Source organism: Poecilia reticulata, chromosome 5 (assembly GCF_904066995.2).
Source record: "Poecilia reticulata chromosome 5, P_reticulata-male-v2, whole genome shotgun sequence".
In the NCBI taxonomy this organism is placed as follows: Eukaryota; Metazoa; Chordata; class Actinopteri; order Cyprinodontiformes; family Poeciliidae; genus Poecilia; species Poecilia reticulata.
In genome coordinates this window covers 17,959,188-17,986,332 of record NC_088834.1, presented here as the reverse complement: position 1 = coordinate 17,986,332, position 27,145 = coordinate 17,959,188, and the positions used below count along the sequence as shown (strand labels likewise).

The following is a 27,145-nucleotide window of genomic DNA, read 5'->3' as shown; positions in this document are numbered from 1 at the left end:
TTTTTTCAAATCAAGTATAAGTGACTGCAGACTCCATAACAACAAATGAGTTCATACAGTTTTGCTAAAAAAAATTTTTAAGGCTTTGTTGACTCTAGTGGACTTTATTTGAAAGTAGTTTGACAGGAAGGAGGGTTATGAGAGAGGGGGAAGACATGCGGCACATGTCACCAGGCAGGGAATCGAACCTGCAACCACCAGCATGAGGACTAAGGCCTCAATACATGGGTTGTGCCTTGGCCCTGCACCACAACAGCACTTGCAAAATTTGTTTTAAAAGATTTTGTTTTATGCTTTTCTTCATATTTAATTTGTATCAAATATATTTTCACCTAAGTAAATATAAAAAGTGATGTTTCCTTTTTTGTTAAGGGAAAAAAAGTATCCAAACCAAATCTGATCCTATGTGGAAAAATTAGGTTTTCCTTTCAAGATTACCTAAAGCTTATGAAAAATATTCTGTTATTTCTAAGGTGTGTGTGTGTGGGGTGGGGAGGGGGGTGGGGGGGCTGCGCGCGTGTGTGTGCTTGTGTGTGTGCTTGTGTGTGTGCGTGTCAGTACATGTGGCTGTGGTATGACCCGAATCAGAATGAAAACCTTCCAATGTAGCAGAATTAAAACAATTCTGAAAGGAATAATTGCTTCACAGAGGAATCAAATCATTGCAAGTTATTGCAAATGTGTCAGTGGTTAGTGCCAAAGGTGGCACATCCATTGATTAGGAATAAAGCTACTGCATCTTTACATCAGACCTGGTTGGTTTGGAAAGTGTATTTTTTTTTGTAAGCAAAGAAATAATTTGAAAACTCCCTTTTTGCATTTACTTGAGACATACATCTCCGATACCGAAGTATTTATCTGATCTAAAACATTATCGTGTGACAAAATAAGCCAGAACAAAGGGAGTCTACAAGCGCTAAATACTTTCTCACTGCAGTGTAGCGAAGCCTTTTTTGTCTTGCTTGCTGCAGTGGGGCGGCTCACTCACCTCCACACGCTGAGCGGATCAGTCAAACAGACCGCAGGGAATCAGAAAGAGAGAAAACGGCACAGATCAGTTTTGAGAAATGCAACGTTGCTGCAGTTTTTCTACGGCTTCTCGTAAACAGTTTCAAAAGTACTGTGACTCATGCTCTGTTATCGAGTTTGGAGTTCAGCTTGGAGGACAACAATGTTTTAAATTTGCCACGTAAGCTGACGGACTCACCACAGTGCTGTTTCATCTCAGCGCGAACGTACTCTCTGATCTCATCCTCCTGAATATAAAACAAGAAGCAGACAGACAGAAACGGTGTTATGAAGCAGCACAGCAAGAACTCTGCGGATGCGTGTCATTTCCTGTCTTCACATTGAACCCTGCGGTAACGACGCCGCACTGACCGTCATGCCCGGCTCTCCTCTGTCTCCCTTGGCTCCATCTGGTCCCATGTCTCCCTGCAATGTGGACAGGTGTTAGGACAAGCAAAGAGACTTTCAGGGAAGTGGCTACATAGACTCGGGCCAGTTTGTTCCACGTTTGAACAAAATCAACAAACAAAGCAGGAAGGTCAAATCAGCAAAAGTGACGTGCAACTGAAGCCGTTCACACAGTCGCATCCTCACATGAACTAAGCTGAGCTGTAGCTCTGCAAGAGCAAAAGAAATGCAAAACGCAACTTTAAAGTCTGAGTGACGTTTTATATAATCAGCTTTTTGGTCCAAATACCATCAAAGCTACTTGTCAAAGCAATAAATAATGAAAAAATGAAGCATTTCTGAAAAAAAAAAAAAAAAATTCTGTATAACAAAACAAACCTTAACAGCGAGGGTCAGAATACTAACCGGCTCTCCTCGCTCGCCAGGGATTCCTGGGATGCCCCGAGGTCCCACCATGGCAGGACCAACTGGGCCTCTCTCCCCCTGATGCAACATAACAACAGATGAGAGGGAGAGAAAAAAAAAAAGCATCGATGAGTTGAACAGAAAACAATGGTCCAGTGTGAGCGTACAAGTGATTAGCAGGTTTTCAGTCAGTGGCTTGTTCAAGGAAACTGGTGGACTACCAGCAGGGTCAAACACTGACAAAGCACAACGAGGCAAATAAATGCTGCCCTGAGTTATTAATGCTGCTTCCAATAAACACGCATCAGAACACACACTGCATTTGTAATTTACTTTTTATTGGGCTATATAGCTATAGTAGAATGGTCTGGGAGAAAAATCACCTACAATAGGGATGTGAAAAAAAAAGGAAGCTACAAATCAATGGACAAAGCTGGTTGTGTGAGTTTATTATTTTTTTTATTATCGTTTTGACGATGATAAAAAAAAAGGGCCTCTCAGTGCCTTGCAAAAGTACTTGCACCCATTTTTTTTTCACATTTTGTCGAAAGAGCCACAACTTCAATGTAGATCATGGATGGATGGTTGTTTCCATGTGACTCTTACTTATATGAAGTAGAAAGGATTTGGATTTAGACGAGAGGAAAATAACTGCAGCTTAAGCGGCGAGAGCTAAATAAGTAAACTACAAATCGATCCAGTTTCACCACATTTATTCAGATCTTTGTACGAATCAGTCGGATACAATCAGGCATTGTAAATACTTTTCAAAGGCACCATAAATTTCCTTTGTAATCCTGTTCAGGTGTTGCCTTTGGTAACATTTTGGACCGGTGGGCCATTTTAGTTCTCAATTATCTATTTTTTTAAATTCTGATTCTCCCCTCCTAATGTCTTCCTGCAGTTTCTCCATTTGCAGCATTAACACGACTAATGATGAAGAAATTATAAAACTCTTTATATCACTATTTATCACCTTCCATGTCCATTTTGCAGGAGTGAAGATCAGTAAAGACAAAGATATGTTTTTCGTCAGTGTAGCAGAAAATAGCGTCTCTATCTGAAAGGTGCGTCCATCACAGGGACCTGATCCACCCCGTCACCAGCTTCCTTTATTAACTTGATGATGAACCAGACAAGCCAGTCACACTGAGAGCCCTTCAAAGTGCCAATCAACTTGAGGGAATAGATGGCAATCGAAGACGGCGAGTGGAAAAGGAAGAGGACAACAAAGACAGGAGGAGCACAAAAAGACTGTAATCTTTTTATATCAGTCGTAACATCCTTCCTTCACTCTCAGGCCTATTATTAGATCGTGTCAACTCCAACTTCAGAACCAAAGCTATTTTTGGCGCACCAATAGACTTCTGAGATGTGTTTATCCTCTGTCTTTTTCTCCCTATAAATTATTCATGTACTGTAGGTGTAGAATCAGATTAATCCACAGTGAGGAGTGTCACCTTCTGTCCTTGGAGTCCTTCAGGGCCTTTAGCACCAGCCAGTCCTTGTGGGCCAGTCAAGCCGGGGGGCCCGTCAGCCCCTCTGGGACCAGGAGGACCAGGGATACCAGACGCTCCCTGTTTAAAAAAAACACAAACGCAGTTCACTGTGGATTTCAGGTTTTGTGACTTCCTGAGAACGGGTGACGCTGCGAGACGCAGTGATGATGGATGAACATGTGTAATGAATAAAAATGATTAGATTAGAAGAAGATACTTTAAGATTCATGTCCTAAATACTCACCCTTTCACCTTTCTCCCCTTGAGCTCCTTTGGGTCCAGCGACCCCGTCAAAACCTCTGTCTCCCTACAGACACACATTAAATGTTTTAGTTTAGACATCTGGATTATTTTTTAGTATTAATGAAAGCATATTGCCTTATACCTTGGGACCAACTAGTCCTTCTTTTCCAGGCGTGCCAGGCGCCCCAGCAGGTCCGACGTCCCCCTGGAAACACGAACATAGCAAAAATGAGCTGCAGGAAAACCTTTAGATCGTTTTGTTTATGTGCAGACATCGCTCATACCTGTTCACCTTTCCTTCCTGGTAAGCCTGATCGTCCATGAACGCCTGAATCCCCCTGAACACACAAACACACCGTTTAGTTTAAATATGGAAAGATGTCAGACGATTAAAGTAATAAACATTTAATTTAAGATCATTGTTACATTTATGTAGACCTCTAGATAGAAAAAGAAAACATTTATTATGATAGTAACATTTTTTCAGTTATTATCATCATCGCTTACAGATACAACTAAATTACAATATGATCAAATTCTTAATTTATTAAATCAATTTACTCAAAAAGTGAAAGTTACGTATATACATTTAATTACACAGTTATACGTTTTAAATGTTAATCAAATCTAATAAAAGACCCTTTGAAATTTTAAGCATTGAAAATAAAATGAGGTTTAACAGATAAACGTTCTGGTATGGCCTAGACTATCATAGCTCATCATATCATGTTTTCCAGCTGACCGTCACTGACATCGGCCATAAAAAGTGCCACACCGCATTGATTCAGTGATTCATGCTAACAGGCCTCCAAGTATTGAGTTCACGGACATACTTTTAAGTTGTTCAACATTATTAAAAATCTTTTTAGATCAATGCAAAAAAAAAAAAAAATCCTTTATGGATTTCTCTTATTTAATATTTTAATTCTCAGAAAAACTGAATTCTCCTCTAGTCATAGTAAAAAACAGAAATAAACACTCCCTGCGTAATAAATCTTTATATGTGAGTTTAACGTTTTGAAAAGAACTAATAAAGACGTTCATCTTTGATATTTTCATCTATTGAAATGCTCCTGTAAAGGTTCACTCATGCATTATTCTACACATCCGGTTTTCATTTCCCTGTCTTAGGAGCTAACCTTTTCTCCTTTGGGTCCATCAGATCCACAAGCCCCCTTGGGTCCACGGTCGCCCTGGAAACACAAGAGATCATCACTGACAGACATAAAAGACTGCAAGTCTTTAAGTGGGGGGGGGAAATAAATAAATAAATGCACCACGGCAGCTGAGCAGAGAACCCATCTGGCTGGACGGTTCTCTTACTGATCACTTAGGTTATTCAGAATGGACTTCCACAAACCACGGACTTAAAGCAGCTTCTGCAGCGAGTTTCCATTAACAACCCGTATGTATATGACGGGGAGCTGGATGAAGTTATTTTATAGGTAATGTGTGTTCAGACACTCAGGATGCGATAAAAGCATGATGAGAAATGCAGCCGTCTAAAGCCCAAAGAGAAACTTGATTATATTCAGCACGGTAATAAAAAATGCAGACAGATGGTGAGATCCTTTATATTTCCATGTCTCACAGGGGCGTTTCTTTTAAAACTACATGGTGAAGTAGTAGTGACACGTCTATGCCTGGTAGTAACAGGCATAGTGCTCTTTGACAGACATTTTCTTCCTCTTCTTTAATAACTGAAAGTAACACTTACTAAACCGTAAACGAGAACATGTGCGGTTTACGCCGACGTCTCAGAGGTTAACGCCGCTTTCAATGCTTACTGTTAAGAGGACTGCAGCATCTTGGAGTCACCCAGTTGCCATGACAACCACTGCATGATTTATGAAAGTCAACTGGGTGTTCGGGATGTATTGTCTGCAACAAACACCTCAGGTGAGTTTTGCTTGGACCAAAAAATGAAGGTGTGGATGACAATCTCATGCTAACTCGTCAGCATGTAGGACAACATGAGACGCTGTGGGCCGGTTTCTTTCTTCAGAGCAAAAAAGGCTCTGGGAACTTTTTTAGAGGCCAAAGAAAAATCAATTAGGTTTAAAATAAAAAAAATCTAACTTTTTGTACTCCCAACATAAAACCGAAAACACGCGTCAGTAGATGTCTCTCTCAGGACATCAGAGGTCTGTGACACCAAATCAACTTGGAAATCATTCATCGGACACAAAATCAGACTTCTTCCACTGCAATTAACGTTCTTGAGATTGGAGTCTCTAGAACGTTAATACCCTACAGGACAATATCTGTAGGGAAACTGAAGAGAAGGAAGTAAAAGAGAAGAACCCCGAACAATGGATGGTCTAAAAAAAAAAATACTATGCAAAAAAGTCAAGATCGGAGATCCCTCAGAGAAATGATGTTACAACATTTTGAAATGTTAAGATGAGAAGAAAAAGAAGAAGAAGTGCTCTGCTATGGGTAAAAATGGGTTGAAAATCATAAACAAAGGGATTCCAATAAATGTGATTTTATTAAAAACAAAAAAATTCTAAATTGGGATGACAATGTGACTGCATGAAAGGTTGACACTTGACAACACCTAATTGTTAAAAGGGGATTTAAACTCTGATTAGACCACCTCCAAACCCTTGAAGCAGCCATCACCCTCTACTACTGGAAGGTTGAAACCACATAATAACCAAACACTCAATGCAACGCAGACAACTACAATACCTTGATTCCTCTCAGTCCACTGACACCAACTTCTCCCTTGTCCCCTCTACGGCCTGCCAGGCCGTCTTTTCCAGGTAAACCCTGGAAGAAAGAAGACAAGACAGAGTCCAGTGTGTCCGATCTTAATGAAATATGCGCATACAGAACATGGAGAAGTGAAAACATGTACCGATTCGCCAGGCACTCCAGGATCGCCTGCCTCTCCCTGCGCAGAAACAAAGAAAAACAAAATTTACAATGATAAAATCCAAGGCTTTGCGATAGGCAACATTATTACTAAACGCTGTGACGATGATGATACTTATTAATTTACTTTTTTTTTTTTACATTTCTTCTCATCGGCATCATAGACAGACCCTATTTGGAAAAATGATTACCAACATGTGCCAGGGCAGATTTGCTCTACAGAAAGCACATTAGATGTGAGTCTAACTGCAGGATTGACTTTATAAAATACAGACTGCACCCAGCAGGGCACATTAATATAATAACAGCCTGTGTTTCTGTGACCTTCAACTATTTGGTGTGTGTGCATGTTGGTGCTTGTGTCTCTTAATCTTAAAAGCAAGCACATTTGAATATACTGCACTTACAGTCTAATACGCTTGCACGTACTGCATCCTTTTTGTCCTCACTCAGTAAAAAAAAAAAAAATCACTACTGTCACTGGACATGTGGTGCAGCTCTAAACGCAGTGATGTTTTCAGCAATGTCCTTAATTAACTGTTGAAATATTAATATATGCCACTGCTTTAGTAATACACGTTTTCACAGCTTAGCTGATAAAAACAATACCACTGCAGAAATGTCTGCATCAGTATGAAAACTCTTCAAGACGTACTCGTTGATTTTTGCCTTTTCTTTGCATGTTGCCAAAACAAAACTTGTTACTAAATCAAATTCTGCTCTGCTGCCTGAATTCATCACTGTGCTTTGCTCCTTTGAGTTTTTATTCATTCTGCTTTGATTTCCTTTAATTTTTTTTTTCAAATCAAGTGTTCTGAAATTGATGTTTTTTATCAGTTTAAACATTTTTCTCAGACAGATTTGGTTTTTAATGATGTCACTTGCCTTCTGTCCACCGGGGCCTCTGGCCCCTGGGAAACCAGTGGACCCTCGCTCTCCGGGTTCTCCTCTTAGACCCTGATGACAAATATGCTCACATTGATAATCTGCACATTTTAGCACGTAAACTGCACAAATCTTCTTCCTTTTGCCGATGGTTGAACCAACTTATTTAACTAATTAATACCTGAATAATCCCTGTAACTTCAGTGAGAACTTTCGATACACGCTGCGGAGATGAATGTCATCATATCCATACAGACTCACAGAATTTCAAAAGTAAGTGGACAAGTTTGAATTTGTCTGGGATTTTCTTTAATCTATACATCGTCACACTGATAAATATAAGCTAAAATTTATACACACCTTCCCAAACGTTTTCACTAAATGTCCCTCAGCAAATTCCACCTGAACAGCGTGTATTTTGCAGCCATCAGCAAGTTTCTGGATATTTTACCACCCTTCTTATCAGAAGGGAAGAGATAATCGAAATTGGTTGGTGTTCTGAGACATACCTGGCTTTTTAAGATGACTCCCATTTTTCAACAGCGTTGAGGTCAGAGTTTGGGACAGTTTTCCCAGCTGTCTGGCTTTCCAATTCAAAAACAAATTTTACATCTCCATCCAATTGCAACACCCGACTTTGTCCCGTTTCAATTAAATGACCTCGTCATGTGAAAAGAAAATGGATGTTCAAATGCTCAGAAATATCCAGGAACCTCCAAAGCTCAGCCACAAACAGAAACACCTGTCCCTGCTTATAGTGACACAGATTTCTCATACTGAGGGAGCTGACAGGACAGGATGCTCTGTCCCACAATAAAAACCTTGAAGCTTCACTTAAATTTGCAGCTGCCCACATGGACAAACCAGCTGGAGCATTTTTTGACTAAATTTGTGCAGTCATGTTTCTTTACTAGACTGCCAGAAAACTCCAGTTTTTTCTTATATCAGTGTTGTTTCATATTTTCTCCAGTTATTAATGACTTTCTTTGTTGCTATAGTACTTCAGTGATCTTGCCCTTCTCCATACTGATCTAATTGTACAACAAGATCATTTTGATCCTTTATAAAGATCTAAAAATTAGGGTTTTGGTTTATAAACAAGAAAAAAAAGGTCTGGCTTCTATGCAACCTGTACATTTAAGGAAGTATGTATATATTTTCACCCTCATGTCTAATGAAAGAAAATCCACATTAAATTTAAGCTTCTGAACCTAATTCTTTCTTGCTTTTTGACATTAATTTTGTTTCGTAATCATTCTCACACGTAGTCCAACAAACACACAATTAAAGAAATTAAACTATCGATTTCCTCCATCAGTGTGTGCAAACCTTTCACCAGAGTCGTATGCTCCACGTTGATGACATTACATTGCACACATTGTGAGCAAATTAAAAAAGGCGAAACAAGAAACTCTTTCACGCTGACAGAGTTGTGAATCAGAGCGACCATCTTCAAACTGCTCATATTAAACGCCAATCGATTCCCCTCCACTTAAATGTACCTGCTCTCCCGATGGACCCTCTTGACCTTTCGTTCCTTTTTCTCCTTGAGCGCCTTTGACTCCTCTGTCACCCTGAGTTAAACAGCAGCAAAATCCGGCGCTTATTTTCTCTGAGTGAATATTCGTTTAGAACAATGTGCCTTTGGACGTCCGCTGACCGTTTCTCCTTTGTTGCCCTTTTCTCCAGGTGGTCCTCCCACCAGCACCGTGTCGCCCTGTGAGCGACAGGACAGGTTGTGAAAGTGCTGCTTCGACCCCCACAGAGGAAAAATAATAGTGTTTATCCTTGTTGGTTTTCTCGCGCTCTGTGATTGTTTCACATTTCAGCTCATCAGTATTCTGCAAATTCATTATATTCACCCAACCTGATGCGAGAGAAAGAGCTCCATCAAATCAGGCGCTGCTACTGTTTCCCATTGATTTCAAATGCATAAATAAAACAAATACACTTTGCGAGAGAGTGAATGGCAGCGGCGCTCGCTGCATATTAAAATGTACAAACCTTATCTCCTTTCTCACCCGGGAGTCCGCCGTCTCCCTGTACATAAAAAAAAATAAAAGAAGAAGAAAGAACACAGATTAGGTGAAACAATTTATTGGTTTCTGTAAATTTAGTTCACTGTTTTACACGCAGAGAAAAGTCAAGATGAAGAAGATGGACTACCTGAGGATAAGTAAAAATGGGAAAAGAAATGAATAAAAGAAAATCACCTTTTCTCCTCGAAGACCTCTAATCCCTGATGGGCCCTGATTGTTGGAAAAACACAAAGACACGTTATGTTTCCATGTAAAAATGACTCCTGTATGTCTGCTTCTGCCACCGAGAAATTATTTCTGTTCTCGTTCAACAATAAATGACCGGAAATTAAGGGAAGACACAACATTGTGAGTCCTTAGAGCGTGTGGCTATATTGTGATTTCCTTCTTCCCTAAAAATTGCAAACACTGAGAGAGGAAAAGACACAGTGAATGATATGTTTACAGTCCAGAAAACATTTTGTGTCCTTGTGAGACAGGCTCTTCATCTGTATAATCATTAGACAGATGCTTCTTTGCTTCCATTATGCCTCCAAACAAGACCGTTTCATGCTTTCAGAAAGGAGAACGAGAGTGCTGAAAGCATTTCAGAAAACACCCTGGTGGTCTGCATTATGCTCCCGAGTGCCACATGAAAACAGAAACTTCTGATATTTACCGCTGGTCCTCTGTCCCCGTCCAAGCCGGCTCGGCCCTCCTCCCCCTGAGACACAAAAGGCAAACACGCCAGAGTGAGTTTTCCATCATCCAAATGTAAATTTACTCTTCAGTGCAAACACACACTGTTACAGTCCCATAACTGGCTTCTTACTCTGGGTCCTGAATCTCCTCTCTCCCCTCTTGGACCAGGGACTCCAACACCGATGTCCCCCTGGAACCAGAAGACACACATTTATACCTTTAATAAGCTCGATTGGCATTCCTGTAGTAAGACAGAGGTAGTGCGCTTGTGAGCAGCAAAAAAAAATTACCTTGTCACCTTTGACTCCATTAGTACCAGCAGAGCCCTGGAAATGAAATATATATATTATTGTATTACACTTGGAATTGAATTGAATACATTATAACTACTTCTACATCTGGCAATATGGTTAAATTGCGATGAGTTTATCAGATTTGTAATAATTTAATTTGGACTGAATAAGAATCTGTGTGATTATATATGAATTGGCCCTGTTTGTCTTGTTAAGTTCCTCAAGGATAGATTTGTTGGTGCTATAAGATGAACTGAAATGAATTGAGCTAAACAGAAAATATATATTCACCTTATCAATTTAACAGAAGATATTTTAGAAAAACTCTGCACAGACTGCTGTCCGTACAATTACCATGAAAACTATCAGAACAAGTAACAAGCCAGCAAGTCTACAATGAATCTCAGGAGCTAATAAATAACAAAAACAAAACAACAGCAAAAACAACACTATTAGTGATGCCACAAATCAAACGTCAGTGTATCAGGCTCAGCCAGAGCAGGAACCTGAGATACAAGCGTTTCCAGAGGTGTTATAAATAGTTCAGTCATATTGGCAGATCTCGCATGAGGTGGGAGACGATTCCAGAGCTTAGGGGCTGCGACTAAAAAAAGCCATGTCAAATCTATTTCATAACTGGCAACTAGGAATTTGTAGAAAATAATTGGTTTTGATGGTCCCATGGGTCTGGTATGTGCACGAGTGATAAAAGTTCTCCAAAATAACGTGGTGCTGTGAATTCTTAAACAGGAACCAGTAGCAGGAAGCTAAAACCAGGATTCTGTTGTACCGCAGTAGATCTGCTAGGACGGCCAGATTTTTAAAGGTTTGAAGACAACAAAGTAAAACCAAAGTTATCTGATGAGAGGAGATGCCAGGAGGTTAATCGTACTCTCATCACCATTCAAGACCGGTGAATTTCCAAATAGAAGAAGTTATATGCTGCATTTATTAGCATGAAGTAAGTTATTCTTCATCTGAGATAATATGTGTATTTTTAGTCATAAAGACTAAACTGAAGTAGGACTGGGTCTGCGTCACAGGGAAACATGTATTTATAATAATAATAATAATGCTGCTGTAATTGCAATTGATCCACTTTTCGGTTTACTGTCCGACACTAAGCAGATCTATTTGCTACAATAGAAAAAAATATCATTTAATGACCAGCAAACCAATGAAAGGAATGTTGTTTTCCAGAGATAACAGATACAATGAAAATATGTTGGGGCCTAAAATAAAGCCTTGGAGCATTCCAAAGGGGAACAGCGAGTGATAAAGGGGAACACTGAGCACAAGAGGATGCAAAAAAAAAAAAAAAATCAACAAAAAATTAGTTTTACCTCAGTTTTAAAGCTGCAGTATATAACTTTTAGAAAAATATGTTTTTTACAATTTCGTTCAAATTGTCACTATGTCCTGACAGTATGAGACAGATAATTTGTGAAAAACAAAATCAGGCTCTTCTGCACCTCTCTGTTGACCTACTGCCATCTGCAGAAATACAGGTTAGAAACAACCAATCAGAGCCAGGAGGAGGGTCTTATCGCTGTCAATCACATTCATGTAGGCTACAATTAGATTGGCAGATGCAGGCAAAACCCACTTCCTGGTTTAAAATTTTCAGACGCTCATCACAAAAGAGGTGATGAGAGTTCTGCAACGTTAAAAATGAACTCACTGGCTGCCCTGCAGGCCCAGAAGGACCAGGAGGTCCAGGGTTTCCTGCACGGCCAGCAAATCCCTGGAGGCCCTGAAGAGAGAAACATAATTGTTCCAAACTTTTCCGAAATTATGGCACAGATAAACAAAATATGGCAACTGTCCACAAACCCTTTCTCCTGGGGGTCCAGGAGGCCCTGGTTGTCCATTTTCTCCTCTTATACCAGGCAGTCCGGGATCTCCAGCCTTCCCTTGGGGGCCCGGTGGGCCAGCTGGACCAGGAAGCCCCGGATCACCCTAAAATACGGTGACTGTTTTTTATGCTGTGGCAGATCTGGTCAGTTGCACTGACACTGCCTACGTAGAGATAAAATCTTAGATCTTCCTCAGCCGTAACGCACCTTTAAACCCTGAGGCCCGACTCGACCGAGTGGACCTGGCTGTCCAAGGCCCTTCTCTCCCTGCAACACAGATTTTTGTTGTTACTTTCACTGACAAAGTGCTTTGAATTCAGATGAAATAATGAAAATGCATAGTAAAAGATGAACCTTATCTCCTTTAGGCCCTGGTGATCCCGGTGCTCCCTGCAAAAACATAAATAAGATCACGTTTTACAGTTTTAAATAAAACATGACAGCAAGAAAAAAAAACAATAGACAATAAAACAGAGGTTTAGTAAAAGATGACACTTTGACCTTGAAGTTAAACTGTCCTTTCAATGTCTCTTATATGTAGTTAGTTCATTATTTTAATGTTCATATTTGTAGTTTCTTGCAACTCCTCCACAACGGTTTTCCTCTTTCATAAAGTCGAGATTTGTGGAGTGCATGACTCACACTTATCAACTGATTCTCCAAACACTGCAAAGATATTTTCTCACTGGGCAATATTTCTGAATAAATGTTCTTTTTGCGTCTAGGAATAAATGAACCAAGACGTGATGCTGATCATTTTCTTTGTACACTCCGATTCATTACAAAAACTAAAAATGAAACTCAAAATTGAAATTATAAACAAGCAGTAAAGGCTGATTACTTACATCCTCTCCTTGCTCTCCTTGCTCACCAGCCACTCCCTTACATGATGACAGGTAACACATTGTAAAAAATAAAATGTTGTTATGAGAGAAAACACGCTGCTCTGTTCTGTAACTATACTCACACTCTCTCCTTTGATGCCAGCGGGGCCTTTGTCTCCCTTGTTGCCCTAAAGCACAGAAGTTCACAAAGAGAGAGACGCTTGAAGCTTGTTTTGTGTTTTTGACTGAGAGCGAGTTCGTTTGGTCATGCTCACCTTCTCTCCAGCTGGGCCTCGCTCTCCAGTCGTACCGGGCAGCGTCGCACCCGGAGGACCCTGCAGCAGACAGAATCAGATAAGTCAGCTGCAGTGAGCTACTGTTCTCATTTCTAATAAAAAAAATAAAAAAAACACAGCTTATAACACAGTATTTGCACCTTTCATGCCGACATAAACAGTGACTCACCCGGTCTCCTTTAGGACCAGCAGGTCCAGCCACAGCCTGGAGGAGGGAGGGAAGAAAATCACAGAAAATGACTATGATTTCTTTTTATAGGAAAAATAAACACCTGCTATTGTTATGATAAGTAAATGCATAACTAAAAGCTCTGCCATTAAATGCCTCAACACTCATCAATATCCTCTCCGGCTCCTTGTTATTTTCAAGGATATCCAATAAACTCAATCTCAGCCTTGCTCAGAGTCCAAGGTGTTGGGAATTGACATTTTCTGGTTACTTGTGTATGTAAGTCACTGTTCTTAGCAGCATTATATTCAATGGTTTTAAAAACATCTACCTACAAATAAGCCCAAAACTATTCATACCCCTGGCAGGTACAGATTCAAATGAAAGAAACGACTCTCAAAGATCATTAAAAAAATAAATAAAATAAAAAAACTGATGGCATGTTGCTTCATTGTCTTTGACTCCAGTTCTTTAAAGTTTGTGGACCTCTATCCCCCCCCATCCTAATCTTTAGCTTTATCTTAAATGTATTTTGTGGCTTTGGTTACGCTGCAGCAAACATCAATAAGACCAACATTTAGCTAATTATAATCCAGAGAAACTCCTTCTAGCTTATAAATTATGGAGTACTTACAACATGAGCATCTAGTTCATATATTCAGGAATATATTCTAGAGAAACTACTCATTACATTAGATCAACATGATCAGAACAAGGATCCAGAGAAACCTCAACTAGTTTATAGATGACAAACTGCTTATTCTTAAACGTGGGGTTATAATTTTTTATTTTCTTTTTTCTTCTTTTGCTCTTTCCTTTGGCTTGTTGTTTTGCTGTATTTCCTTCTAATTCACTTTGCCTTCTTGCTGAAAATGTGCTGAATAAATAAAGTTACCTTACCTAACGCCTTCAGTAAGAAGGTACATGTTGATTAAATTACTATTGAACACTTATATTTCTGTGTGTATGCATGTGTGTGCGTGTGTGTGTGTGTGTGTGTGTGTGTGTGTGTCCAGTGCAGGTACTTAGAGTGTTTCCTCAACAAGGCTCTCAAGGTCTGGTACATCCTTGATTTAAATATCTAATGCTCTTCTGGTCAGGAAAGCTCTAAGATAAAATGTTGGCTGTCCTTGCACAGCCACGTTCTGTTTCAGCGAGAGATGTTCTTCCAGAACCACACTTTGGATTTGGACACAATTCACAGTTTAATAAAATGTTATTGATGCCAAAAGCACTGGTTTGTTTTCTTGGTTTTAGGATGAGGCTGATAAAATATGAGGACAATTTAAAAGTGTCTGAAAACTGTCAAAGATGTTAACAGAAGTTTATGTTTTATCCAAAAAAAAAAAAAAAAAAGTATTCGTTTTGCTTAGAGCTAAGAGCTTTTCTCTGGGAAATTTATTTTTATATCAGCTGAGAAATTTCCATTTCTTTGGACAAATATTTTATCTCATCCCATCAGTTAATTGTGTGTTCGTACGAGTATATCTGAGGGATGATCGTAGCAGCAGGTAGATGTGGAGCAGATGCTGCCTGGTCATTTATCAAACTGCTGAACTCGCTGACAGCATCACCATGGCTCTGTCCAAGGTGCTGAACCTGAGGCTGTTAACGATGGGGGAGCTCGTCGAGACACATGTCACCACAACTCATGTCAATATTATGAACAGCAGGACATCTGTTGAATGATGGGGCTGCTCACAAAACACAACACTTGCACGAGTGAGTGTGAGTGTGTGTTTTCTGGAAACATTGTAAAGCAACCAAGATGAGAACCAACAGCTCCAGGTCGGATTAGGTTATATGATCACATTCCATTCTGTATTATTCTACACATTTATTTATTTATTTATTTATTTATTTATTTATTTATTTATTTATTTATTTATTTATTTATTTATCTATCATCAAAACACCTAAAAACAGGATTTTATTAAAAAAGAAATCAAATATGTCTTACTCTGTCAACTATTGTGAGCCAGATTTAAACAGAGATGTACATAAAAAAAGAATGGCTACTGATGCCACTTACACCATTAAGTCCGGCAGAGATCACAGGAGAGAGCACACAGCTTATGATGATGTGATGAATAAACCATCCAAGTGACCTTCTCTGTCACTTTGAGACTCAACAAGGCAAATTTGTCTCAGTTAAGATCCTTGCTGGCAGAACTGGCACGTTTTTTTTTGTCAAGTCAAAAACCAGTGGCGTTTGCAAATGTCTGCAGTCGTTAGAGCAGAGACCTACCAGTGTCAGCAGCGGGACGGTTCCTCTTTGGAACCATTAACAGTGACAAATTACACTTTAGGAGCTCTACGATGGCTTCATCATAGAACCATCCTGTTGTAACTCTGTACATTAAAGAGGCTGGCGATCTGTATTGATGCAGAAAACACAGACCTTCAGGGCTTTGTGTTGCATTATAGATTATGTTGTTTTATTCAGCCAATGACATGGACTGTGTAGAGGAAATACTTTATGCGATTATGGCCAGGAGTTGTACCACAGAGCACCGGCATGTTGCTGTAATGATGCCTTAGGGAGCCACTTACATGATTTTCTGTTTGTACACCTCAGCATAATGCCCAAATCAAATAATTATTTATTACAGTATAAACCCATGTTTAGTGTGTTCTTTTAGATGAAAACATGTTGCTGTTAGAGTGCTGTGACATTGACAGCAGTCAGCTAACATAGTCTGCAGTGTAGCTTAACTAACTAATAAATATATAGTGCATACAAGCATTCATACCTTGGATATTCTTGACATTGTGTCTTTTTACAAGCACAAATTGCAATGTATGCTATTGATATTTAATGTGATAAAGTATAGCCATCAAGTGGAAGCAGAGTGAAACATGTATTTAATTGTTTAAGTACAAATGTTTTCAATTGGAAGTGGATTCATATTTAGTCCACTTAGTCATTACCTTGTAAAAATCATTATTTTTTGCTGAATAAGTTCATGTTGGTAGTCACACATTTATGCTACAGCAACACTACTACTTCATCAAGGTCTAAGTGCTTGCATCAAGGTTGGAGATGATTCACAGCTTGGAAGAGAAGATGGAGATTTCAGACATTTACATCAATTTAAACATGCGGCACAGATTTACACCAAAGCAGCACATGCACAGCAGGAGCCATTTAACTCATAAGACTGCTTTGTGTCCCACATGGGGAAGCGGTCAATCTAACAACCAAATTAAAACAAACTATAAAAAGTTTTAAAAAAAATAACAATCTGAGCACGTGTGTGTTTGTTTTTGCCAAAATAGACCAAAACAAACTCAGGTCGAAACAAAGTGACAGAGTAATTGTCGTTTTCAGTGTCAGCCCAGTGGACAGAGAAGACGCTCACCTTCCCAGGAGGACCACTGTCTCCCTGCTCCCCCTTGAAGCCAGCCAGCCCTGGAGGTCCTGCAATACCCTGAGGAACAAAGTGTCCATGTTAACACTGAGGATGAGTCGACAAAAGCAAACAAGGAGCACAGTGCTGCTGCACAACATGATCTGCTGGTGAATTCAGGGAGTTTCTGATCGACATGTGGTGCCCTGTTGAAAACCGTGGTCTACGTGAGTCTAAATGTAAGGAAATTAAGCACATTTTGGTTTAACAGGATCTGTTAAACCACTGAATTAATCTGGGATTTAAATTTCATAGTCTCAGTGGCTGACTACCTGGCTTAGAAAGACACAAAACTCCACATGCGACATTAGAGGTGGCCAATCAAAGTGTTGAAGAGCCAGCACATAGTCTAGATGTGTCTGTTGGTCCAACAAAGCTGAATTACCTTCTAAGTGTTGAACCTTGACTCGTGTGCTGAACCAGGAGAATATCTAAAACATGCAGGACACGAGTTGGTAAGCCCCCATCCTAGCTTCTCACGTGTGGTATTTACCAAATCTTCCCTATGCAGCTGAAAAAAACAGCAGATGTGCAACAGTGATGGAAGAATGAACCACACGTTGGTCTTTCTATCTTCACAATGACTTTGCATTGGGTTCAATCAACTTTTCATTAATTTCATCACCAGTACATCCATACCCCTAAACCTCGCCAATACCAGTGTATTCCTAACCAAAACTTAAATTACACCATGTCTCTCAAAACCAACACAAGAACAGCACTTCTTCCCATAGTGAGCAGTGGATCCTCACAACATAGTATTTATTGGAATATTCATTATAAAAGGTGAGAAAAGCTAAAACACACAGACGCATATATAGTACCTGCTTTCCGGGTAACCCAGGCAGTCCTTCTTTACCAGGAACCCCGTCTCTTCCAGGAACACCAGGCTTCCCCGCTTCACCCTGAGGAACAGGCCACATCATGGAGCATTTCATATTTGTTATAAATACATGTGTAGTTACAAAACATCTCCACTCAATTCTACTTATTGCATGTGCATATGTGCACTCAAACAGCACAGCTGATCACACCAAACATGAAAGGAGAAGGTTCTGCTCCATAGGCTTATTTTTAAGCTGCCAAACAAACAAACAAATGAAGAAAAAAAAATGCTACTGAAGCTGCTATTTATCAATCAGGCCTTGTTACAGATGTTTTGGCATCGACTTTAATCACCTCCCTATTTTCACTACAAGAGAAAAAATGCCTCAGGGGCAAAACATTTCTTCCATTTCCCATTTTCCTCTCCGTGCTCCACGGTGCAGTCAGAGCAGAATTAAATACTCACCACCTGCCCTGGCAGTCCTGGGGGGCCCTGCGGACCCTGTGGGGAGAAATAAACACATTGCTTTAAGGGAATATAATCTATGTTACACAGCCAGGGGTTTTCAATGAGGAAATGTGAAGGTGGGTTTTCCCCGAAGGGAAGCTGGCATTTTTTTTAACAACACATACGACGGCTCCTGGTGGGCCCGGTGGTCCAGGCAGACCTGTGCTCCCTTGAGCACCGGGAGGACCCTACAGAGAGGAAGACTAAACTCAAACACTGCACGTCTCTTCCGCAGCTTCAGTGTTTGGACTGCTGTGACATTGAATCTGAGGATAAAGAAATATCTAGGCTCAGCCGTCTTACCTGGACACCAACACCTGCTTCTCCTTGATTACCCTGCGGGAAGGAAATGTGTTTTTGAGTTTCAGGACTTTGTAAATGACAAAATGCTGAAAAATACCGTGAACCTACCTTTACACCTGGCGGACCTGGGTTACCAGCAGGACCCATGGGTCCCTATTAGTAGAAGAAGAAGGAAATCGAGGTTTGAACTGTGGCAAGCAATCATCGATTAAAACATGTTTTACTGCGTGTTCACGCTTACAGTTGGTCCCCTCATGCCAGGCTCTCCTGGGTTTCCCTGCGAGAAAATGTTTCACATTTAATGTTAAAACCATCAGACAGCAGTATCAGGTGCAGGTACACACGCCACATGCTAAGGAACATTCTGACATTTAGGAGATTGTTTTGGCTATTTCACTGAAAGTGAAAGAGGAAAACAAAAAAATTAGTAGATCATTTCTCCACTAAGAAAGCTCCAGCACGCCACAGAGCCTTAATGAACCTATTTTACTTTTTTATTTTGTATAAAATTACTAAATGACACATTTCCAGATGTTCAGCTGTTAATAGTGCTGGAACTCTAAACACATTCCTCATGGAGTTCAGGGCCTTAATCGTACTACAACAGACTTATTTAAACATGTATCATGAAAGGCGCTTCCAGCTAAAATCACATGAATTACTCAAGAACACAGTTAAAGGATCAAAGCCTGGTCATGTTTGTGCTCAATAAAAGCCACCAAACGACTCAGCACTTATTACTGACATAATCAACTTTTCTACTAATTTCAAATGTCACACATATTGAAGGGCTAAAAGAAAAACTGTTCTTGAATCAATGCAAATGATTTTTTTTTGTGTGTCCTTCCTGTCAGACTAATCAGTAAATCAACATTCTGGTTAATTTGCAATTGGGACAAAAGGAGCCAATAATAACCCAATGGAATCAGTCCAAATGTGGACACACGTGTCCCTGGTAAATATGTGAGAAAAGCCTATTTAATTTTTATGTGGTAGAATAACCTCCTACTGTACAAAGGAAAATCCATACTTTATTTTCAGTAGGTTTACTTAGTGAGGAAAACCACAAGAAATCTGAGTTAAAAATAAAAAAAACTGCTGATAAAATGACAGCAAACCGCGCTCTCATTTGCTCTCTTGTCTGGAACAGAATATGAGTTTTTTTATTTAGAAAATATTTCTATTTATGAGGACCAGCTGACTATAAAAGAGGAGTCTGGTGAATCATCATTTGTGTTGATTTTGGTCACAAGTACCTGAGAGGCACAAAAGTGACTCATATGTATTTTACTGACATTGGCAACCAGTTTTATTTAGAATCTCCTGGTTTCTTCAAAGAGGTCATGATTCAATGCCCTGAAGTCTTCCACTGCATTTGAAGGAGCGCCAGGCATTCAGCATCGTAGATTTTCCACCATACTTATCACTGGCCATGAGGAACTTTTGTAGTTTTTTGTTTTTTTTACATAACCAGAAAAAAAGTGTTGTGACACCCTGAACGGAGTCTGTTTTTTCTGGGATCACTCCCAAACAACTGGATTGTGTATAGATTGTGTCTAATAGTGTTTATCGCAACTTGGGGGACTCCAAAGTATTGTTCTTTACTGGAGTTCTCCAGCAGTGAACTTCAGCAATTTTTTTTCCAACTATCTTTCTCTATAACATCAGTGGCTCATTAAAATGTCTCTCTGTTTGTTTTTATGTTAAGTCTGTTAAGACTCTTGGCTCCTAAAAAAAAGCCATCTCTAAGCAAATCCCCAACATTGTCCTGACAGCAGCTCAAATAGAGATAAGATTTTACAGCAGTTCTGCTTATTATTTACATCCTGTCAATAGATCACAGCAACTTTCAGCAAAAGAGCAAAAAAAAAGAGTTTGACCTTTTCCCAAAATGTAGAACTATCCTTAATACATTTATATACATTGAAATAAAACTGCACACACTACACTCTACACAGAAACGAACAATACTGAGTCTCCAACAAATAATGTCACACATTTACAAACAATTTGACATCAATATTTGACAAGGAGACACAAAGACACAAATTAAAAACATGTACAAAACATATAAAAGGCAAACAAGAGACACAATGACAAAATCAGAACTATGCAAGGATAATAAGACAGACAGCAGGCACAGCTGCACATGCACGAAATGCAACAATAAGTCAGAACGTTTCGGAGCAACCCCACCTCGAGACAGACAGACACAGTCACCGACACACATAGCCGTACACAGAATCCTGATGGAGGCTCCACCTCGGGACCAAAGCCCACTTCCTTTCATCTTCACACTTTCTTTAAGTCGTAAAATGTTTTGAATCAAACTTCAAATATTACCTCCTGAGTTCAACACAAGTGCCTTTGGGGACGTTTCACGAGGAACCAATCAGGGTCTGACTCTTATCCAGGCTGCCAGAATACGGCTTAAAATTCATACGAATTAAGATTAAAGCAGCTCAGTTTGCCTAGGAGTTACATTACAGTGCCGGCATCGTGATGATAGGTTGTTCTTCCATTTGTTGCTGCTTTTCAGGCTCCTTGCTGTTTAATCTACAGCCCTCAGGCATATCAGTGACTTTGGTCCATACCCACTTGTGTCTGATGGCACAGTGACACATCCCACCCTCCCTCCCTCCCTCCTGCAGAGCTTAAAGCATGCCAGCCAGCAGCAGAAAACCTACCGGTCTGCCTAGAACTCCTGGGAACCCAGGAAAGCCCTGGAGAGGAGGAAAGACAAAGAAAAAAAAAAGGAAATGACAGGAGGGGTGTGGGGAGACAGTTTGGTGGAGGAAGGTGTTGAAAAAAGAAGACAGACAGAAAAGAAAATGAACAGAGACAGGAGAGACGGTTAGAGAGTTGGGTGTTAGGTGCACAGCTGCAACGGGATCAATGAAGCATTGGCGCAAGGGAGGGGAAAAAACAGAGGTCCGTTTGACTTGAGCTTGCAGCCAACCCAGTAGTTTTAGTCTGCAGGTCAGGTCTAAAAGCAGACTGGCTAATGGGTTACTCACTGGTTGGCCTCGAGGACCAGGAGGCCCTGTAGAGCCCTGCTCCAACATGTCGAGAAGGAAAATATAAATTGAGAGGAAGTGCTTAATGTCTGCAGCTCGCCTCCATTTTATTCACATCCAAAACAAGCAATCATGAGAAAGTGAGTTTGACTTTTAGTTTTGAGCATAAAAAACATCTTTAGAGTTAAAAAAAAAAAAAAAAAAAAAAAGCTGCATTGACATTATCTGGACTATATTTTCAAAAAAATGTGTGTCCTTTTGATTAAATGACACTGTAAAACACCAAAAATGAAGCTGTCGTAACATATGGTGACTTCTATAAACAAAAATAATACTTACCAGTTCACAGTTTGAATCCCCATGCTAATACATCAAGCTATAAGTAATATAATTTCAGAATTGTTAAATTCAGAACTGCACATTAAGTCCTCCACTTACTGGTTTCCCATCCTGTCCAGGTTTTCCAGGTTCCCCAGGGGCGCCCTGGAATTACACACCACTTATTGATAAAATTGTGAAAACAATACCTTATGTTCACACAGGGCTAAAATATACACAGCAAATATGCATTTATGTGTGAAATGAAAGAAGATCCTCTTTTGCGAAATAAGTTCAGCATTTCTCTGCCTTTTCTAATATGAACAATCTCCACATTTTGTTAACATGTATGACTTTGCAACATGTATGCAAAATGCAATCAACCCTGACCAGGGATGGAGATAAATATGCCACTTAAAATAAAGCTTAGATTTACCTGAAATAGAAAAAAAAATCATCTTATCCTTTTTTATGACAGTTTTATGTGTTGATAATGTTTCTAAAATAGCAGATTTTTTTACGTAGCAATCTAAATGGCTTTTGATTAGTTCAAAGTGACAACGAATGTTATTTACAACTTGCTATTTGCATACAACCTAATGGCATTTTATCACCGAGATGTATATAAAAGAATGTCAATATAAACAAGGACTTTTATGTTCACACTTAGAATGTTTCAAGATAAAAGACAAATAGTGATTTTGTTTATTAGAGGGAAAAATGACCCAACCAATCTAGTTCCTGTGAAAAAGCAACTGGCCCATCAACATAATATTTGGTTGTGGCATAAATGGCAGCAACAACCACCATAAAATACTTGTGATCACTGAAAATAGGTGTTTTACATTTCTGCAGAGGTATTTGGACCCCACTCTTCCTTGCAGAATCAATTTAATTCGGATATACTGGAGAGTTTCTAAGCCTGTCTGAGGCCATGCCACATAATCCCAATTACATTTATATTGTATGTTTTGACTAGACTTCTTCATCAATGAGCTCGGTTCTCATCCGTTCTTGAATTTCTTAAGATTGCAGCATGATGTGTAGCTTCGTGAGATATTTCGATTTGCGTCATATTGCGAGGCAGTTTATTCTTAAGCGATTTCCAAATTCTGCATTTTAGCAATCAGGTAGCAATGTGGCAAGTGAAACTGAAAAGACATGTGACTAATCAGGAACTGTGTGATCTAATAAGCTGGTAATTGTTATTTCAAACAAGGCCAGGGTGTTCTGAATGGATTTTAATATTAATAAAAGGAATCATCATTTGAAAATATTTTATTTCATAAATATGTTAGAAACGAAGAAATCGACAATATGGCTAATACTTTTTCAGGAAACGTGATGCTTACTGAACATCAATTAATAGTTTGGGAAATTAATGAGCGCATTTCCAAAAAATTGCAATAACCAAATGTGACAAACGATATAAATGAGGTTTTGGTAGTTTTCAAATATGATGTTTTCTTTTTTTCATTACGCTTGTATACTGTAACCTAAACCAAGAGTTATCTCACCATTGAACCTTCGCGTCCTTTATCTCCAGGATCTCCTCTGTCTCCTTTATCACCTCTAGGTCCCACAAAACCCTGTAATATATTTAACACACAATAACTCCACAAAACAGAGCATGAGACGCTGATATGGGATTTTATATTCTTCGTTTTTTACTTTCTCTCCTTTGGGTCCTAATGGTCCTGCAGCACCAGGCTCTCCCTTCACTCCAGGAAGGCCTCGGAGGCCGGGAGCCAAAATCGAATCTCCCTGCAAGGAATATTTGCACTTTTAAAATCAATTTTTCTTCTACGCTTACAAATACTGTTTCAGTTACAAAAAAAAAAAGCTGTCAGGTAGAGGGACTTAACCTTTTGACCTGGAGGGCCAGCTGGTCCTGTTAATCCAATTAGGCCCTGATAAATGGAGGCAATTATCAGCAGACAGTAAAAACCGTAAAAGCTAACTACATGTGTCTGACATAATTACTCACAGCTTCGCCTTTGTCACCTTTCTCCCCTCGCTCTCCCTGGAACACAGACACACATGATCTCACTGTCCATGCCCAGTCAATGAAAAAGATCTTCATTTTGGGCACCATTTGTCTTCCTCACCTTTTCTCCTGGCCTCCCAGCCTCTCCGAGTTCCCCTGCTCTCCCTGGAACGCCCGGTATTCCCGGCTTCCCAGGCTCCCCGGCAGGTCCTGCGGGACCCTCTGGTCCTCGTTCTAAAACAGCTCTTCCCGGAGGCCCTGTTTGTCCTGTGGGCCCTCGCTCCCCTTGGTCCCCTTTCGGTCCCCTATCTCCTTGAAAACCTCGAACGCCCTGGAACAGAGGCAGAGTCACAATTTAGGATTCATTCAAGCACATTACTCCATTTTGATTTGCTTTAATTTTTCATTTCGTACTTGTCGTTACTCCTCAGGACATGACACATTGCCAAACGTGTTGAGGTGTTTGTCTTTACACATGCATGAACTTTAATAACACCCCATTTTTAGCGGTATTTAAAATAGTAATATTTGACCATTCTTTTATGAGGGTATTTGTGAGGTCAGGCACTGATGTTGGAAAATGTAGCCTAGCTTGTAGTGTCTGGCTCTGATTTAACCCAAAGACTCTCTAAAGTTGAGGTCAGAGGTTATTTCCTCCACACCAAACCAAACGTCCTCATGGGTCCTGCTTTATGCATCAGTCTTGTAGGAACTCGGAGGGAAATCCCTGAGTAGTTCTCATATTTTTGGCAGCACATATTGAAAAGGAGGACACATTGCAGTGAGTCCAGAGTCCAGCGGTGGCCGGTTTCACACTAATGAATAACTTTCACACTAATCAACTCTGAACTAAACGGTTCTACACTGAGCAGACATTTTTAAACACAGTTTGAGATTCGTGGAACCATTATTACAGTAAAAGGGAGCAGTCAGGCATAAAAACCAACAACATAGACACTAACCTGTACTGGAATCTAAGCTAATTGTGGTTTCATAAAACACAGTTTGAGATGTGTGCAAACTTTACTCCACATGTGTGAACAAACTGGATTCACAGTTTTCAAAAGATATTCCAAAAATCTTGCCCTGCGCCAGAAAATGTCACATCATGCATTGTTTTGTTCTCGTGAGAGAGATTGCAACGCCCCATAATCAGATTTTATAATTATTGACCGCTCCAGTGCCCAGTTCTGCAGCCCCTCGTTTCAGTAATGACCGCGGCACTCTACCAGAGGTAGCTCTAATTAACAGAAAGTGACAAACAAAGCAGAGCTTGCAGCTACTCAGGAGATTGCGATTCGCTGATGTCACGCAGCGTGTTTCTTGTCGAGTCAACTCGGGTCAAATCAGAATCCGTCTGATTCGCTTGCTCTTTGTTGTGCAGATGAAACAAGAGGCTATTTGGGTCCCTTCAATAAATAAAATCATACATTCACATGAAAAACGTCGGTCCTGCCAGCTGTTTGTGTGCAAATCACTTAACTCCTCATTATCTCTGCATGCTCATCGGAGAGTTACGAATAAAACAAAATCTGTGCTTATATAATAGAAACATTAGAAACAGCATTGCAAAGCACTTTTTAGAACACATGCAATGAATCAAGGCTTTAAATGGCACCACCGGCAGATAATAAAGGTTATTAAATAGTTGCTGTAATTAAATTTACACTCTCCTCCCTACATAACAGCGTCATAAAAAGAAACTCCCATAAATACATGATCAACAAGGCAGACATCAAAGATCTTTGTTCAGATGCCTCTCAGGTGTAACACTCGTCTTGGTGTACGCTTGGAAAATTTACCATCGACAGTCTTAATATTGCACAGAAAGTGACAAAGCATCAGACGAAATGCCCGATTAACAGAGTGAGTCTTAGTCACGCTCACATCTGCTCCAGATGGTCCTCTCAACCCAGGCTCCCCTCTGTCTCCTTTGTCGCCCTTCTCAACAGCAGTAGGCATCACTGTGTCCTTCATGTCCACAAGCTCCTTCAGATCCGACACCTGTACGCCGGGAAGGAACCAGATGAATGCAGGAGTGTTACAGCGGCAGCAATGAGTCCCTGTGAAATGCTTCTGACCTCAGGTAAAGGGAGGTCAGAACAAATTCATGTCCACAGCTTCAGAAATGCATTTGACTCCTCTACATGCCACATTCTGTCGCCGGCGCTTCAGAAATGAAAAGCCTCATTATAATTTTAAGAGATGTTGGGGCGTAAGCTCTCAAACATTTCAGAAGTGTTGGGAATATTACACGAGGGGATCTTTTGGATTCTTGAAGAGCGGGGCTAAATCAGAGTTTGAGATATTAGTAAAAAAAAAAAAAAAGGATGATCCTGTTGCTGATGTTCCTAAAAAAATACTTTAATAATCCTGAATTTGTGTTTTTTGTGTTTTATTACATATTTCTAAAACAGTACTGGTCAGACAGTAGCATGGCTATTTTACATACAACATTAATTCTGGCCTCTTGAGGAAGCATTTGAGTCATTCTTTGGCCAATCTATCTATCTCTCTCTCTCTCTATATATATATATATATATATATATATATGAGTTTATTTTGATTTTCTGTAACTTAAAGTCAAAATTCTAGGTTCAGTTATTGACATAGTCTCCACCTCACCCTTAACCCTTGTCCTAATACCTTGACTTCCCCCCCTAATACATGTGAAATTTTTTTTTTTTCTGAATTTGCTTACAGTCTCCTAAATGAAACATAACAAGCAGAGACAGACCACGTACCAGTATTCCGAGGCCGGACAGAGCTTTTTGTACATCCTTTTCAAAGAGCACAGACACCGCATTAATAATAGAAGCATAAATACATAAATACAAACAATGAAAGGAAATCGTGACATCGCCTGCCATCATACCGCTGCTGTCCCGGGTTTACCAGGAGCCCCATCCTCTCCTGGGTCTCCCTAAGCATAAACAAGGCATGCAGAGCTCAACACAACAATGACGAAACCTTGATTTTAATCTTTTAGGACATCAGCATCAATTGTGACTTACAGCATCTCCTTTAGGTCCTGCTGGACCTCGCTCACCCTGAACAAAAAACACAGAAGGTCATGAAACCAGACAGAGCATTTATTAATTGACAACAAAAAGGCAAAAGCTGTTGCCTCTTACTCTGGCTCCCACGGCTCCTGGAATCCCAGGCACACCCTGGAAAACAGAGGAATGGAAACGAGAATGTCAAGACTATAAGTTATTTAACTGAGGCAGGTGTAAATGAAACCCTCAGCAAAATGTTGCATCATACAATCAACACACATATGTACACATG

The 27,145-nt window shown here is 39.9% G+C and overlaps 1 protein-coding gene across 3 annotated transcripts in view; it reads right to left on the bottom strand.

The window, feature by feature from the left end:
* col7a1 (collagen, type VII, alpha 1) overlaps positions 1–27,145 on the bottom strand; it is a 79,321-nt gene that overhangs the window by 6,764 nt on the left and 45,412 nt on the right. For 2 of the 3 annotated variants that reach the window (XM_081607202.1, XM_081607203.1), the window contains 35 exons: positions 26,989–27,024; positions 26,869–26,904; positions 26,730–26,777; positions 26,599–26,634; positions 25,742–25,858; positions 23,976–24,185; positions 23,855–23,890; positions 23,733–23,777; positions 23,539–23,631; positions 23,385–23,456; positions 21,988–22,032; positions 21,220–21,255; positions 18,774–18,809; positions 18,641–18,685; positions 18,533–18,565; positions 18,355–18,417; positions 18,188–18,223; positions 17,721–17,801; positions 16,849–16,917; positions 13,487–13,522; positions 13,297–13,356; positions 13,165–13,209; positions 13,043–13,078; positions 12,552–12,587; positions 12,405–12,464; positions 12,175–12,300; positions 12,023–12,094; positions 10,339–10,374; positions 10,179–10,238; positions 10,026–10,070; positions 9,542–9,577; positions 9,333–9,368; positions 8,989–9,045; positions 8,831–8,902; positions 6,456–7,400 (listed from right to left, as the gene is read on the bottom strand). In XM_081607202.1, the coding sequence (XP_081463328.1) occupies positions 7,026–7,400; positions 8,831–8,902; positions 8,989–9,045; positions 9,333–9,368; positions 9,542–9,577; positions 10,026–10,070; positions 10,179–10,238; positions 10,339–10,374; positions 12,023–12,094; positions 12,175–12,300; positions 12,405–12,464; positions 12,552–12,587; positions 13,043–13,078; positions 13,165–13,209; positions 13,297–13,356; positions 13,487–13,522; positions 16,849–16,917; positions 17,721–17,801; positions 18,188–18,223; positions 18,355–18,417; positions 18,533–18,565; positions 18,641–18,685; positions 18,774–18,809; positions 21,220–21,255; positions 21,988–22,032; positions 23,385–23,456; positions 23,539–23,631; positions 23,733–23,777; positions 23,855–23,890; positions 23,976–24,185; positions 25,742–25,858; positions 26,599–26,634; positions 26,730–26,777; positions 26,869–26,904; positions 26,989–27,024 (2,361 nt within the window). In that variant the 3' untranslated portion in view covers positions 6,456–7,025. Of the gene's footprint in view, positions 1–988; positions 998–1,207; positions 1,257–1,380; positions 1,435–1,821; positions 1,900–3,281; positions 3,399–3,564; positions 3,628–3,705; positions 3,769–3,847; positions 3,902–4,702; positions 4,757–6,257; positions 6,339–6,426; positions 7,401–8,830; positions 8,903–8,988; positions 9,046–9,332; positions 9,369–9,541; positions 9,578–10,025; positions 10,071–10,178; positions 10,239–10,338; positions 10,375–12,022; positions 12,095–12,174; positions 12,301–12,404; positions 12,465–12,551; positions 12,588–13,042; positions 13,079–13,164; positions 13,210–13,296; positions 13,357–13,486; positions 13,523–16,848; positions 16,918–17,720; positions 17,802–18,187; positions 18,224–18,354; positions 18,418–18,532; positions 18,566–18,640; positions 18,686–18,773; positions 18,810–21,219; positions 21,256–21,549; positions 21,586–21,987; positions 22,033–23,384; positions 23,457–23,538; positions 23,632–23,732; positions 23,778–23,854; positions 23,891–23,975; positions 24,186–25,741; positions 25,859–26,598; positions 26,635–26,729; positions 26,778–26,868; positions 26,905–26,988; positions 27,025–27,145 lie in introns of those variants that run through there. The other variant, XM_081607204.1, reaches the window with a different exon arrangement.